The sequence below is a fragment of the Camellia sinensis genome, chromosome 10 (assembly GCF_055761805.1).
Source record: "Camellia sinensis isolate YWXY chromosome 10, ASM5576180v1, whole genome shotgun sequence".
Classification (NCBI taxonomy): Eukaryota; Viridiplantae; Streptophyta; class Magnoliopsida; order Ericales; family Theaceae; genus Camellia; species Camellia sinensis.
This window is the reverse complement of record NC_138970.1, coordinates 7,548,867-7,566,214: the sequence shown is the minus strand read 5'-3', so window position 1 is coordinate 7,566,214 and position 17,348 is coordinate 7,548,867. Positions and strand designations below refer to the sequence as shown.

The following is a 17,348-nucleotide window of genomic DNA, read 5'->3' as shown; positions in this document are numbered from 1 at the left end:
AACCATGCGTGATAGCTCATACGTAGATAGAACCTTTGGAGTTCTTGATTTAAATGAAGCAAAGACCTCGACTAGGAGGACGATCTCGGTTAAAGAACTTAAAAAACCTGGTTCTTGGTTTTTTGGCATTAGTAAAATAGACTTCAATTTTGGACAGATGTAGCCGATGTTTGATGACATCGGTAATGAAGGTTTAAAAGTAAGTTTTTAGCTGACATGCTATGTGGATAAACGGTATAGGTTCCATCACCTCAGATGCTGAGGTAATAGAACCTAGGGGCAGTTGTGGGGGCATATTTTTGTAGATGACAACACGTGGCCAAGGTGGCACCGAAGTGTCAGCCGAGGTGCCACGTATCCTAGTCATGACGCCGATTTGATCTCGACTAGGCCGAGGTTGTCTGTGGAGATACCGGAATCCAAGATGAATAGATAAGGGTCAAGAGTCCTAGAATGGGGACGGACCTCAGTCTGGATAAGGATGAGGCTCCTAGGGAGTTTATCTATATCTATTTGAGAGTCTAGAATAAGCATTGAGCCAGAGTCCATTGAAGCTAGGCTTCTATGGGGATCAAGTCAGTGCTGGCTATAAAAGTAAAGTACCCTCGTAGGTCTAAGGTATGCTTTTTGTTTCCTGGTTAGTGAGTTAAGCACTGTTTGCTATCTTTGAGAGATAATTGAGTGCTAACTTGATCGTTGGAGTGCCCCCAGGTGGAAGAATCACCGCTGGAGTCTTATCTTTCTGTGATAGGTTGTTCGGGCGCAATCTATTTTGCCTATTTTTTCCAGCTGAGTTCCTGTTTGGTAGTGTGGTCAGAAATCAACACCCACACTTTCTATGGGCGATATCCCGCCTTCTCCACAAGCCAAATTAGAGGAAAATTATAGACTATTTTCGAAGTATCATATATTTGTATTCTTAACTAATTATAATTTAGGAGTACTTACGTATAAGTCCTAATAAGTGGACTTATTGTCTACTAGGTTCTATGAGAAAAATTTGTCATAAAAAAGTCACTAATTATAAATTTTAGCGACAATCTATAAAAATCATGATAAAAAAAGTCGCTAATTGTCAATTTTTAGCAACATATATAAAAAAATTGTCACAAAAAAAATTATTTTTAGCGACAATTTTACCAAGACTTATTTTCAATAAGACTTGATGAAAATTAAGTCTAACTATTAAAACCTATTGATAGTTTATCCATAATTTTTATCCTATCTCTTTTATGTTCATCAATCACCTAACATAATACCTCACGTATCTACTTTATTCACAAATTCTAATATTATGAAATACCATGTGTCTATATTTTAAAATTACTGAATAATCACTCCAAATTAGATCATGCAAACTGTTTTTTGATGTACTTTAAACAAAAATAAATCATTTTTAATAAAAATAAAAATTAATAATAAAAAAATGGTCTTGGTATTTTTTTTTTGAAGTCCGGTCTTGGCAGTCTGGTGATACCAAATTTATACAGTTACAAGCTGGCAGTACAGACAAAAACATATGTCCCCATCTAAGTTCAAAGGCTGCCCTACTATTTTCGGAGTCAAAACTAAATGAAGATCACAAAATAAAATTCTCTTCTTTATCCACAATGTTATCCCTAAAATGTGTGGAGAACATTCTATTCTCTCCGCATAAAATGTCCACATTTCAAAAACCAAAACAAAAAAAATACAAAAAAACAACAATCTTGACAAGATTCAATTGACGAAACAAAAGTAGTAGCTTCGACTATTTAATGGAGGTATATATGTCAAAATATTTACAATCACAAATAACCCACTTGCTAGACCACCTTCATCACACAATGACACTCCTTTTCTATCCAAACAAATATAGAAGCACTTGAGAAGAAACACATTCAACACTCACAAACCCTACTTATCCTCAAACAGGATCTTTGAAGATAATTTTTCATTTTTTCTTTCTTCTATGAATGGAAAAGAAGAAGAAAAATAATAATTCGTAAGCCAACAAAATCAAAAGATCTTTCATTCAAATTTTCATCATTTTTTTTATGGCGTTGTCTTTTTCGTAGTTATCTACCCTCGTTCCTTATCTTCAACGATCCATCTTTTATCAATTTCAAGCTCAGACTATTGTACCGCTCTCGTGAATACTGCCTCGACGCTTTTCTCCAATCCGTACCAGCCTTCATCATCGCAGCAAACTCCTCATAACTTATACGGCCATCCTGCAAACACAAGAAATGAAATTAAAAATGGAATCTAGCATGAAGAAGAGTGCATATCTTCTCAGATCAAAATGGATGCACAAAATATGCGGACATGGCAGAATGGGAAGAGGCCTCTAACTCCCAAGAATAGCACATTTTGAACTAAGAATCCAAAAAACAAAACAAACTACCATGACCTTGTCAATTCCACATTTAATGTCAATAATTCTAAAGTATTCCAAACTAAACCCAAAATTTAAAGGTTAAGAAAAATACAAAACAAAAACTGGAATAAAACTAATACGGACCTTGTCTGTGTCAACGTCCTGAATGATGGCATTAATGACTTCTTCGTTGTTGGTCTCAACTTCATCAGCCAAGGAATCCCTTAGTTCTTCAATCTCTATATACCCACTTTGGTTTTGATCAAAGAATTCAAAGGCTTTGTGAAGGTGATCATCGTCATTGCCCATCTTTTTGAGGTGAACTGAAATAGCTACGAACTCCCCATAGTTCAAATGTCCATCCTTATCTACATCGCCCTGTAAAACATCCTCAAATTACTTCATCATGAATAGAACTTCTTTTACACCACTTTTATAAAGAACACTATTAGAAATGTCATTTATTTCACAAATTTAACAAGAATTTCATACAAGTGAAGCCTAAATAAAGTTTATCTAGGCAGCCCTTTATCTGATACAGAGGTCAAAGGCTTAAAAACTGGTTTCCAAATAGAGGATATTACTCACAGCTTCCATAAGAATCTGGAGATCTGAATCAGGCATCTGATGGCCAAGCTTCAGCAATCCAACTCTTAGTTCATCGATGTTGATCTTCCCTCTGTTGTTGGTATCCATCAATTGGAATCCCTCCTTTATGCCCGCCACTTCCTCCACTGACAAATGCTCAGCAATCACCTGTTAAACAGAAAGTAATTTTGGTAATGAAATACATGCGCGGAACAAAATAATCTTAATTAGTTTATTCCAATTAGCTTTGAAATGTTACCTTTAGAGCTCGTTTCTTGAGCTTGTTCATCATAGAAAATTGCTTGAGCCTTGCTCTAACAGTTTCACCTAAAGAAACATTCGGAGCCTTGTTGGCGTTTTGTAACCAAGGATGATCTGAAATTAAGAGCAAGCAAAAAACTTGGTTTAGGTTTCTTACATTATGATAGTAGGAATTTGAATGTAATAGTTTCGTTACTTATTTTGCTTGGCATTAAAAATTTATAAAACTATTACTTTGCAATTTCAAAAGAACTATACACTACCTAGCACCTGCTGAGCAGTAAGCCGCTGCTTAGGATCAGGGTTAAGCATCTTCTTTACAAGGTCTTTCGCATTGTCAGAAACTTTGGGCCAAGGGTCCCTCTTAAAATCCACAACAGAACGAATGATTGCTTGGGCAACTCCTTGTTCAGTCTCTGCATGGTACAAAAACAGAATTTTAAATAAGAACTAAACTCCAAGGTACGATTCCACCAAGGACCCATATAATGGTGTACCCATTTATCGATCTAGACAGTTCATCCATAAAGGAATGCTTTGCGGTTAATAATCTTTTTAATTTGACTAATAAGCTATTCATAATTTTATGGGGAAAATTCTAATTGTCATCCTTACAAAGTAAAACATTTCTAGGTATGTTTCTTATACTTGGATTGATAATACCCATCTTATTTGGTTCAATGGGGAGACAAGAAAAAGAAAAAGAAAAAGAAAACTTTGGAAAAAGTATATTCCTCCTTTTAAAGAACACTAAAAGAAGATAACCAAAATGCCATCACCAAAGTCATTTAAACTACAAGGTCATTTGTATAATTGTCACATAAAAGAAAAACGCCTACACAAATTTCTAAATTGCACATAATGCCTGCCCGCAAAACCTCATTTTTAACAGTTAGAAACCTCGGGAAGTGAAAAGTAGTCATCAAATCTATGTAAAAACGAACACTAACCTGCCCAAAATGGTGGGACACCACAAAGTAAGATATAAAGGATTACTCCAGCACTCCAGACATCAACTTCTGGACCGTAATTCCGTTTCAGCACCTCAGGAGCCATGTAGTAGGGACTTCCCACAATCTCATTAAATCTCTCACCTGTAGAAATTAAACAAACTTCAGCTAGTGTAAATGAAGGGACCAAGCAAATCTTTCAAGTGTAATGAGTATCAAAAGGCATTACCAGGTTTAAAGAACACCGACAGCCCAAAATCAATTGCCTTCAAGTCCGCTGTTTCCTTCTTGTTAGCGAACAAGAAGTTCTCAGGTTTGAGATCCCGATGCATGACCCCATGCTTGTGACACATCTGCAACACACAAAAGAGGACAATAATTTCAAGTCTAGAAGCATGTCCAAAACTCAAATTCTTTCAAGGAATAGCTCAGGGAAAATGAAGACAATCAGTTCACAAAGCATAAAGAAAAAATGGAAATAGCCAATAGAACAGTTGGCTTCATGTGTTTAAAAAGAAAATAAAATTACCAAAAATGGAGCAAACCAAAAGCCCACACCACATAGTAAACAATAGTCAGAAGACAATGACTCAAATTGTAAAGATGCAAGTACCTAGTTCACAAATGGGCAAGATTTCATGTTTTGCGACAAGGACAAATGAAACTGAGATCTCAACATCTTACCATAGGAACTAGAATCTTGAAATGGAGCCAAGATATGCTAAAGTTTTTAGGTCACCCAAACTCAGATGAAAAATTATTCTCAAATGAATGAAACTGAAAAGGGAAATTGAAATTTGTATCGAGCAATTTATCTCCACCAGGACTTAAATTCCCTTAATTCCAACAACAAACCCACAAATCCAGTTAATGTAAGATGCGCCGAGTAATCAAGATCATTACCAGGAAATAACTGAAACTAAATCAAATAACCATTGGCTGCAGACATAAGTAAACTCTTTGGGGTCCTCAGTTAAGTTAAGACTTAAACTCTCCTTTTGTGCATTAATATATATATATAAGTACATATTATCTCCAGCTAATAATCATATTGAATTAATTATCGTACTCTACTTAAAAACATAAATGCCAGTGTAATCAGTTAATTCAACACAATAAAATTGGAAGATGGTATGCAGATCAAAGCAATAACAATAATATAAGTTACATAAAAACAAAGATAGATCTTCACCATAATAACTTCGACAATTGTTCGAGTCACAGCTGCAGCCGCCCTTTCGGTGTAATGCCCCTTAGCAACAATTCGATCGAACAATTCACCCCCCTCGCATAGCTCCATCACCAAGTGGACAGCACTATCATCCTCATAAGTGTCCTTCAAGGTGACAATATTAGGATATGGTGGCATATGCTTCATGATCTCAACCTCCCTCCTCACATCCTCAATATCCACTCTAGTCCTCAGCTTCTTCTTGGATATTGATTTGCAAGCAAACACATCCTTAGAAGATTTATCAGTACACAAATAGGTAACCCCGAATTCACCGCGCCCGAGCTCGCGACCCAGCTCGTATCTCTGCTCTATTTCATGTCCAGTTGGGTTGTCCAATACATAGGACTTGTAACCACCATTTCCAACTGTGCGGTTTGTACCATAGTCAATAGCAAATGGGTTTTGTTTTTTTCCCTTCTTTTTCTTCTCTGTTTCAAGAGATGGCGTCACACAACAATTTCCCATAAATCAAACCCTTCAATTCTCAACTTTTTTTGATGTTTTGATGTAATGGGTTCCAATGTATGACCAAACTATGGGTCAAAATCAATCAAAATCTTAAAAAACAATAAGAAACCAAGAGGGGGAAAAAAAAAAAGCTTCAATTTCTCAAAATCAAAGCTTCAAATCTCAGGCTTTTTCGATCTGGGTCTCCAGATTTGAGCAATATATAGGTGATGATAGATCAAACCCTGATCTTTTCTACACAAAACATAAAGAATTTCAAGATTACAAAACCTGGGTTTTCTTCTTCGACTTCAAAACTGGAGGATGAGCTTCAACACCAACCCTGAATTCTAGGATCTTGTAACCCAATTCTGATTTTCCAAATAAAAAAATTAAATAAAGTTATATGGGTATTAATGGGAATGTTCAAGGAAAAAGAGGGAATTCAGAAGGAATTGGAAACACTGAAAATTCTTGGAAGATGGAGAGAAGATTTATGGGAGAAAAGAAAAGGGTTTGGGGTGAAGAAGAAGATGAGAATAGGAATTTTGCGTGTGAATCCTATCATGGAAGAAGATGGAGAGAGAGAGAGAGAGAAAAGGTCAAAGCCATTATCAAAGAGACTTCCTTCCTACCCCCTCTCTCTAATTTTCTCTCTCTCTCTCTCTCTCTGCCCCCTCCAAGAGGATAGAGAAAAAAGAGACTTCCTTTCTGTTTTCTCGTTGTTTTTTGTTTCCAAAAACATCCAAAACAAATTTCAGAAGCTTGGAAGGGAGATTCCTATTTACAACGCGATTTTGTCTTTTCACACTTATCATCGTTTGACCTAAGACTTTGTTGGGACTAAACTCTCGTTTCGCATGTAATAATTTTAATTTAAAAATTAAAAAAATTAAAATACTTATAACTTATATTAAAAAATTGAAAAAAAAAAATTCTCTTTATTTTTTATCTATTTTTTTTTTGTAAAAAATTAAAAAATTATTCAAAATACGTTAACTTGTTTATTTCATATTTTAGTTAAAAAATTAAAAAATTATTAATTTAGTCTATTACCAAACGAGGCCTAAAAGATTATTTTAGTCACAAAATAATAAAGTATGTTAAAAAATTAATAAGATAAAATGTCACATTTAAATTATAATTATTTTATTTTTTCTCTCACAAAAATTTTAAATTTTTTTTTTATTCTAAACGAAATTTTTTAGCCTAGACTAAAAAATCCAAAAAAAAAAAAAAAAACAACTCACATCCCAAACAAAATCTTAGTATTGTTTGATTTTTAGAAGTCTTCTACTCACATGTCCCAAATTAATAAAAAGAATATATGAATAATAATATTAAAAAAAAAAAAATTGGTTGCAACTACCTTGTTGGCGTGATGGTATGCTTTCTTCTTTTCTTTCTTCTTCTAATTTTATACATGAAATAAATACCAAATTAGTTACAAGTTGATTAATAAATGTTGTGTGGACTTTCACAAGTGTCCGCAGACCAAGTCAAGGCAATTTAAATAGTTAAAATATAAGTGTGTTTTGTTAAAATAGTTAATTTTTTTTTTTTTTTTTTCATGTGAGAGGGGATATAATCTAAAATAGTAAAAAATTAACTTTTGATTTTTTTAATGTGTTACCAAAACACTCCATAATAGTTAAATGCATTATTCTTAAAAAAATAATGTTCACAAAGCTGCATGACCTTTATATTAAATTAAATATTAAATATAAAAATTAAAAAATAATTTATTTTAAGAACACAAAGGCCTTGTTTGGTGACTAATTATTTTAGCCAAAAAGTCAAAAAACCAACTAAAACTAGTCACATCACCTCTCTACTTTTTTGTATATCTTTTTATAAAAAATCAAAAAATTACTAAAATAACTTGTTCTTAAACGAGACATTATTTTTAAAATTTATTTTCAAAATAAGTAAAGATGATGGTCAAATGTCACAAGTGGTGGCAAGAGGTGATTATTATTGATTACTGGAAGTAGTTGTGTGTTGCAGAAAGTGATGGACGGGACTCTGGAGGTGGAGGTGGTTTGAGCCAATTAAAAAATGGGATACAATATTTTAGTTTTAATTTTTTTAAATTAAATTTTTTACTTTTCATATTTTTTTTTATTTATTGAATATCTTCAAAATTTTAAGTAATTTTTTATTTTTTTTGGATGCACTTTACTTAAATATTTTTAAAAAGTAAAATGTTTGTAAAAAATATTTTAAAAAATTAATAAATATATAAAAATACGAAAAATATATATTGAATTCTCATTTTTAAAAATATTTTTGGTGTTTAGTAAATTTTTTAAAAAAATCACAAATATTATTCTTTTTAAGTGTATTTATGTTAAATGTATCTAAAGATTAAAAAAATTACTTACAATATTAAAAAAATTTAATGAAAGCAAAAAAATACAGAAAATAAGAAATGTTAATTTTCTAAAAAGTGAATCTTGAAAATCCAAATCAAACAAGTCTTAATAGATTGACCTAATTTTTATCAAATTCTATTGAAAATAAGTAATAGTAAAATTGTCGTTAAAAATAATTTTTGGTGACAAATTTTTATATATATCGCTAAAAATTGACAATTAATGACTTTTTTGTGATGATTTTTATGAATTATCGTTAAAACTTATAATTAGGGATATTTTTCTGTAACAAATTTTTTAAACTGTCACTGAAAATTAAAAATTAAGAATTTTTTTGTGACGTTTTTTTAAATTGTCGCTAAAATTTATAATTAATAACATTTTTATGACAATTTTTAAACTGTTACTAAAAATCAATAATTAATAATATTTTTTAATAATATCTAATAAATTTACAGTATATAACTTATTAAAAAATAAATTTACCTATTAAGGCTTCGTTTGGGAAGCCAAAAGTTGAGTTTTTTTGGCTAAAATAGTTACAATAAACAAAATAAGCTTTTTAGTCACAAAAAAATTAAATATCACATTTAATCTATAATCATTACATTCTTTCTCTTACAAAAAAGTCAAAAGTCTTTTCCAAATAAAATTTTTTGACTCTAAACTAAAATAATCAAAAAAAAAAAAAAAAAAAACTAAAAAGTCAGCCTACTTCACAAACCCTAAAATTGCTTAAAAAATGATGGTTGAGTGTAAGAAGTGGTGATTAAAGATGATGGTTGAGGACTCTAAAAGCATGCAAGCAAAGTTCGTTTTATAATCAAAAGTGATTATCACCAATAAGATGTGATTATCGGCTGATTGTTATAGGAAGTCCTCGGAAATAATCGCCAAAATGGAAGTGGCATGTGAGTGATCATCGGAAGGACCCAAAAAAAATGACTGAATGGATTCATTATTATTATTATTTTTTTGTAAGTATTTTTTTTTTCTTTTGTGGTGATAATAACAAATTTGTAAGTTATTTAGAAGTTTATAAATTAATATTTTATATTAAATAAGTTTTTGTTTGCAATTTTCAAACCAAATCAAACCAATCAAATCCAAGTTTAAGTTTTATCAAATGGAATCGGTTATATGAATCTTTTTTCTCCACGCGGCTCTATCAAAAGTCATTTCATTAGTCAAATTAAGTAGATCCATATATCTATTTACAACGCTAGTCAACGTCAATCTAAGCATATTCAGTCCCCTAACACTTCTATCTACTGTCACTGCAACGCATCTCTTTACTACTGCCTCTGTTGGTCTCCATTGAATATGACCAAACCATCTCAATCGTTTCTCTCTCTCAACTTATCTTCTATCGGTGTTACTCCTACCCATTCCCAAATACACTCATTCCTAATTATGTCTTGTCTAATCTTATCACACATCTACCTTAGCATCCTTATCTCAGCCACACTTATCTTATCTACATGTTGTTTCTTGGTTGCCCAACACTCCGTCCCATACAACATCGCCGGCCTAATAGCCGTTCTATAGAACTTTTTTTTTAGTCTAGTGAGTATTCGTTTATTGCACAGTACCCCATACGCCCTTCTCCACTTACACCATTCCGCCTTAATTCTATGGGTCACATCCGCATTAATCTCTCCCGATGTTGTGATAATCGACCCTAAATAACGAAAATGTTTACTCTTAAGTAATTTTTGGTTCTCAATCTTCACTTTTCCTCTATTTTCATTGTTACTGTTACTAAATTTACACTCCATGTGCTTTGTCTTAGTTTTACTTATTCGGAATCCTTTAGATTCAAGTGTTTTTCTCCAAATCTCTAACTTTGTGTTAACTCCTTCTCTAGTCTCATCCACTAGTACGATATCGTCTGCAAAAAGCATACGCCATGGCACGTCATCCTGAATGTTTCTCGTCAATTCATCCATATCTAAAGCAAAAAGATATGAACTTAAGTTAGATCATTGGTATAACCCTACAATGATAGAAAATTTATTTGTCTCTCCAGCAGGCAATCTAATAGTGGTCACCACCCTTTCATACATGTCCCTAATCACATCAATGTAACTTTTTATCACCCATTTCTTTTCTAACACCCACCATATTATATCCCGAGGCACTCTATCATGCACTGTAAAGCACTATTTTTTTGCCTTAATTACCGCTTGAACCTCTTCCCTCCACCACCAAGTTTCCCTAGAGTTTGATCCCGCTCCTTTCGACTCTCCAAGCACTTCCCTTGAGATTTTCCTCATACAATTGGCCATCGAGTTCCACATAGTGTTAACATCATCTTCCAAGTCTCAAGTGCTGGACAATCTTCAAAGTATTCAAAAAAATAAAGGAAAAATGGAGACTGTTTGATTACAAAAATCAAACTAAAATAAAAATAAAAATAAATAAAACAACAGATTCTTATTTTGTTACAAAAATAAAATCAGAATCTGATTAAAAAAAATTACATAAACTAATTAATTACTCACTTTATTAATCTATCAAGCAAATTTTTGATCAAGTTCAGTGTTTAACACTGTATCCTTAATACAGATTTGCCCTCTCCACGGTACTTTCAGATTGTGGACATCTATCTCTCAGGATAAAATGATCAACAGTGAATAGTAACAGCACTACAAACTATTCACACAACGAACACACTTTGTGTTTATACTCTTTCTTACAGGAAAATAATGCAGCAAAATGCAGAAAGATCAATAGCAGAATTTAGGATGAAAATTTAAGTTAAAAACCAAATAGGGGACTTGTCTATTTATAAGTGCAAAGGTGGCTATTCAGTTTGAATCCAACAGGTAGCAGATCTGTTTGAACAGGTACTGTACTTGTTCAGCACTGTTTGAACAGATATAACCTGTTCAGTTGGAATTTTGAACAAATAACTGAATTTGTTCGGTTTATATTGAATAGATATGGACTTGCTTGGGTGTAGGAATAATTTGGACACTATTTTGGAATTGTTTTCAAAATTTAAATTCAAAAAAGGTAAGAATTTAATTTTAGAAAAATAAAAATCTAAAATGTTTTTGGCCCAAAAGGATAAGCATTGGGCCAGATAAGCCCAACCCAACCTCACACCACGCACCCGCGCTCAAGCCCAAGCCCAGTTCAGCCCGCCGCTCGACCGACCAGACGAACGGCAGCGGCAGCAATGCACGCATGTGTGTTTATTTTGGGTTCAATGGGTTTAGCCCACTTTACTCATAACCTCATCTTTTCATAAAACTTGGGTATCTCTTGGGGCCCTCCCCAAGTTGCAAACTCATGCCTTATAAACCCACAAAAGTTTACCCACCAAACCAATGTGGGACAAACCTTTAATTCAAACCTTTAAGGAAACTTCACTAATATACCATTTACATGGAGCTCGCTTAGGCTTCAATTTCTCATTCACTCGATAATGGTTTTGAGCAACCAAATATACTACGTGAATCACAACGCGGCATAGAACGCGTTACACCCGCCAACTTTGGCGCATGGGTCCTACCTAAAAATTAGACCAAAGTTAAGGAAAAATCTTATTTTTTCAAAATATTTCTAACAATCTCCCACATGAATGGAATTTGATGGCAACCGAAACGCAACAATATGCATAATTTGTCGAAAGAGTATAAGTCGAAAATATTTTGCATCAGGATAGATAACTTTCAGCCTTGAACCTCTCATAGTGATAACTTATCAAACTTACTAGCTAACCAATGGACACGATGCCTTAAATTGTTCAGCCGTTTGTGTAAACCAATACAATAGATTTCACACAAAATATCTTCTGACATATCGTGGTTCTCACAGTTGTGTTCATTTTGGCCTTGAATGCTCCTGGTTGTTCATGAGTGCTTCTAGAGAATTTAGCATTTTCATAGAACCGACCTCAGTTCAACACTCATATAGGTGATTCTTATTGTGAGTATCTCTTATACTCGTCTTGATTTTTATGCCTAAATCAAGATATAAGTAATCATTAAAAGCAAAGCTTATCCTTAAACCCCTACATACAACATATGTTGCAAATATCACTCTCACCATAGAAATGGGTAGCGATCCCTTGGTGATTTCTAGTGAGCCACACATAACTTAGTTATCCCTTTGAACTTAGTTCTTGGAATCTCTAGTCATTTAAATAGGGTTACCATTATGATGACTCTTATGTAATAGGCTTTAATCTCATCCCCTTCGATGAACTATATGTTTGCTCTTTAGTCAAACCTTTTGTTAACAGATCCGCAATATTCTCTTTAGATTTTATATAATCTATTGAGATTATTCCATTTGAGAGCAATTACCTTACGGTATCATGTCGACGACGAATGTGTCGTGACTTACCATTACACCTATGACTCTATACCCTGCCTATTATAGATTGACTATCATAATGAATGCAAATAGCTGGCACAAGTTTTGGCTACATTGGAATGTCTTCTAAGAAGTGGCGAAACCATTCTGCTTCTCATGTTTTTTCTAAAACAATGAACTCAAATTCCATTGTGGATCGTGCGATGCACGTTTGTTTCGTGGATTTCCAAGAAACAATAGCACCACCCAGAGTAAAGACATATCTACTAGTGGATTTTGAATCTTTAGTATCTGATATCTAATTTGCATCACAATAGCCTTCCAATACTACAGGATATCAAGTACAGTTCAAACCATAATCATGGATAAATCTTAGATATCTAAGAACTCGCATGATCGCTTTCCAATGGTCTTTTCTGGGGTTACTAGTGTACCTATTCAATTTACTGACAACATAAGCTATATCAGGACAAGTGCAATTTATTAGGTGTATTAGGCTTTCAATGATTTGGGAGTATTTTAGCTGAGACACAACATCATCTTTATTTTTTGATAAATAAAGACTGATGTCTACAGGTGTTCTAGCTATATTCATATCATCCTTGATATATTTACCAAGAATTTTCTCAATATAATGAGATTAAGATAATGCATACCCATTAAATGTTTTAGTAATTTTCATTCCTAATATAACATCTGCGACCCTCATATCTCTCATATCAAATCTTTTGTTCAGCATTTACTTAGTTGATTTGATCATGTTTTGACTGCTTCCAATGATAAGCATGTCATCCACATAAAGACAAACGATGACATAACCTTTGTTAGTGTTTTTAACATAGACACACTTGTCACATTCGTTTATCTTAAACCCATTAGTAAGCATAGTATGATCAAATTTTTCATGTCATTGTTTAGGTGCTTGTTTTAATCCATAAAGAGATTTTACAAGCCGACAAACTTTCTTTTCTTGCCCTGACACTACAACCCCATCGGGTTGCTCCATATAGATTTCTTTATTTAGATCACCGTTTAAGAAAGGTGTCTTGACATCCATTTGATGTATCTTTAGATTATACAACGCTACTATAGTGATAAGCATGTGGATGAATGTTATTCTTGTCACAGGGAAATATGTGTCAAAATAATCCAAACCTTCATTTTGTCTGTAATCTTTTACCACAAGTCTTGCTTTATACTTGTCTATTGAATCATCTGCTTTCATTTTTCTCTTGAATATCTATTTATATCCAAGCGGTTTAGAACCAGGTGGAAGATCCACCAATTCCCAAGTATGATTCTGCATAATAAATTCAATTTCATTATTAACAACTTCTTTCCACAAAGGTGCTTCAGGACCTGTCATTACTTCTTTAAAGCTTTGAGATTCATTTTTCTAACAGGTATGTCAGAAAATCTGGACCAAAGGATTTTGATGTTCTTGCTCTCTTACTGCGTCTTGGTTCATCATCAATTAAATCATGTTGGTCGAGATCATTACTAGTCTCTTGTTATTAGTCTCTTGACTTTGTGTACAATCATATGTTCTTTTATGTGAACTTAATTCCTGTCCTTTCTTGTAAGGAAAAACATGTTCAAAAAACACAATATTTCTTGACTCTATAATAGTGTTCACATGTATATCAGGTATTTCTGATTTACAAGTCAGAAACCGATATGTACTACTATTCTGAGCATAACCAACAAACACGCAATCCACTGTTTTTGGTCCTATCTTAGTCTTTTTTGGAACATGAACTTCTACTTTTTCCAAACTCCCCCACACTTTTAAGTATTTGTAGGAAGGTGGTTGACCTTTCCATAATTCATAAGGAGTGCTGTTGGTTTTCTTATGGGGTATTCTGTTAAGAACATAATTAGCAGACAAAATTGTTTCCCCCTACAAGTTCTGCGGTAAGCCTGAACTTAGTAACATGGCATTTATCATTCCTTTAAGGGTTCTATTCTTCATTTCAGTAATTCCATTTTGCTGTGGAGAATAAGGTGCTGTAGTTTGGTGAATAATGCCATGTTGTGCACAAAATTCATTTAAAAGTGCATCATATTCATCACCCCTATCACTTCTAACCATTTTAATGGTTTTCCTAAGTTGATTTTCAACTTCAATTTTGTAAAGTTTAAACATTTCCAAGGCTTCATCTTTACTTCTAAGTAAATATACATAACAATATCTTGTGCAATCATCAATAAATGTTATGAAATACTTTTTGCCTCCTCTAGTTTGAACAAATTTAAGATCACATACATCAGTGTGAATTAATTCTAGAAGTTCGGTTTTTCTTTCAACCGATTTAAATGGAGTCTTAGTTAGTTTCGCTTCTACACAAATCTCACATTTGTGATTAGGATTAATTTCAAACTTTGGCATATAATCCAAACCAATTAATCTACACAAAGCATCAAAATTTACATGTCCTAATATACCATGCCATAAATTTGACTCAAGAATATAAGCAAAAGATGTGTTATTCTTATTAACAGAAAGTTTTGGTACAACAGTCATTACATTCAACTTGAAGAGACCATCACTCATGTATCCCTTACGAACATACATACCACTTTTTGTTAATACAAATTTATCAGACTCAAATATAAGCCTAAAACCATTTTTACTTAACAAAGAACCGTCATTATATTCAACTTGAAGAGACCATCACTCATGTATCCCTTACCAACATACATACCACTTTTTGTTAATACAAATTTATCAGACTCAAATATAAGCCTAAAACCATTTTTACTTAACAAAGAACCGGAAACTAAATTCTTCCGGATGTCTGGTACATGCAGCACGTTGTTGAGGGTAAGTTCATTCCCCAATGTCATCTTCAAGATTACCTTTCTTTGTCCAGCCATAGTAGAAGTAGAAGAATTTTTCATGAAAAGTTGTTTACCATTTGCAGCCTCATTGTAAGTAGTGAACATCTTCTTGTCCGCACAAATGTGACGAGTTGCCCTAGTGTCAACCCACAATTCCTTGGGATTTTTAACCAAATTAGCCTCAGACACCACAACATAGAGATTGATTTCATTTACCCCGTCAGAGATGTAATTAAATTCTGTCACATTGGCTTGATTGGTAATCTTCTTGCTTGTACTTCCGGGATCTTTCTTAGGGCAGCGGCAATCAGAAGCTCGATGTCCGGCCTTACCACAGTTATTGCATTTTCCTTTGAACTTCTTATTGCCATTGTTGTCGCCTTGTTTAGAACTATCTCCAGCAAACTTCCTATTTTTATTATGTGGTTTGGACACTTGTTCAACCACATTAGTCTTGGACTCAATGAGATTTTTACCATTCATTTTTTTAGCCCTACGGTTATGCTCCTCAATTCTTAGTCTTACAATTAATTCGTCTATTGTCATATCTTTGTATTTATGTGTTAAATAATTTTTGAAATCTTTCCAAGCCGATAGTAATTTTTCCACTAACGCAGCGACTTGGAAAGACTCGCTTAGAGACATACCCTCAGCATGAATATCATACAAAATTAATTGAAAACTTTGAACTTTAGAAATTACTGTTTGGGAGTCTACCATAACAAAGTTCAGAAATTTACCGACAATAAATTTCTTTGTGCCGGCATCCTTTGTCTTGTATTTTTTCTCCAAAGAATCCCACAATTCTTTTGCTGTTTTAGAGGGTTGTAAACATTATATAGAATGTTGTCAAGGCCATTAAGGATGTAATTTCTACACAAAAAATCAGAATGTTTCCAAGTGTCTATAGCGGCAACAACTTGTCGATCACTTTCATCCTCTTTCAGTACTGGAGCCTTTTCACGGAGAAATCGGGCTAGATTTAGAGTTATAAGATAGAACAGTATTTTCTGCTGCCATCTCTTAAACTTGGTGCCATTAAATTTTTCTAGTTTTTCTCCATGATTTATTGGAACTTGAACATAGTTCTCGATAGGGACCGGAGTCGTTGTAACAATTGGAGTACTACTTTCAGTTGCAATAGCCATAATATCTTATTACAAAAATCAAAAAAACCAAAACACAAATTAATTTTCTAGTTACTTAAACCAGAAAATAAATTATAACACAAAATAATTTTACTTTTTTAATTACTAAAACCAAAAAAATAAAATATCACACAATTATTTTCTGTAACACTACTACACAAATTATATTCTGAAATTGTTAATGCAAACAGTATATTACTACTATTTGTCAAAGAAAATAAGCAGTGTATTACTACTATTTATTAAACACTATATGACTATTATTTGTATTTTCTAACCAGAATACCACTTTGTAAAAGCACATAAAATTAATACAATGAAGACACAGAAAATAGGTTTGTCTTAAGATTGTTGGACAATCTTCAAAGTATTCAAAGAATTAAAGGAAAGAGAGAGATTGCTTGGTTACAAAAATCAAACTAAAATAAAAATAAAATAAAATAACAAATTCTTATTTTGTTACAAAAATAAAATCAGAATCTGATAAAAAAAAAGTAAAACAGAAAGTAAATTAATTATTTACATTATTAATTTATCGAACAAATTTTTGATCAAGTCTAGTGTTTAATACTGTGTCCTTAAGAAAAATTCGTTCTCTCCACGGTGTTTTCAGATTATGGATGTCTATCTCCCAGGATAAAATGATCAATAGTGAATAGTAGCAGCACTACAAACTATTCACACAACGAACATACTTTATGTTTACACTTTTTCTCACAGGAAAATAATATAGCAAAATGAAGAGAGATCAATAGCAGAATTTAGGACGAAAAATTAAGTTAAAAACCAAATTAGGGACTTATCTATTTATAGGTGCAA

General features: G+C 32.9%; 1 protein-coding gene across 1 annotated transcript; it reads right to left on the bottom strand.

The window, feature by feature from the left end:
* Window positions 1–1,723: 1,723 nt before the first annotated feature.
* On the bottom strand, window positions 1,724–6,658 carry LOC114320504 (calcium-dependent protein kinase 32). Its single transcript, XM_028267568.2, has 8 exons — window positions 5,351–6,658; window positions 4,388–4,511; window positions 4,159–4,302; window positions 3,472–3,624; window positions 3,207–3,322; window positions 2,948–3,115; window positions 2,504–2,737; window positions 1,724–2,213 (listed from the first exon to the last, which is right to left on the bottom strand). The coding sequence occupies exons 1-8, from the start codon at window positions 5,855–5,857 to the stop codon at window positions 2,058–2,060; spliced, it is 1,602 nt and encodes a 533-aa protein (XP_028123369.1). The 5' UTR covers window positions 5,858–6,658; the 3' UTR covers window positions 1,724–2,057.
* Window positions 6,659–17,348: the final 10,690 nt, after the last annotated feature.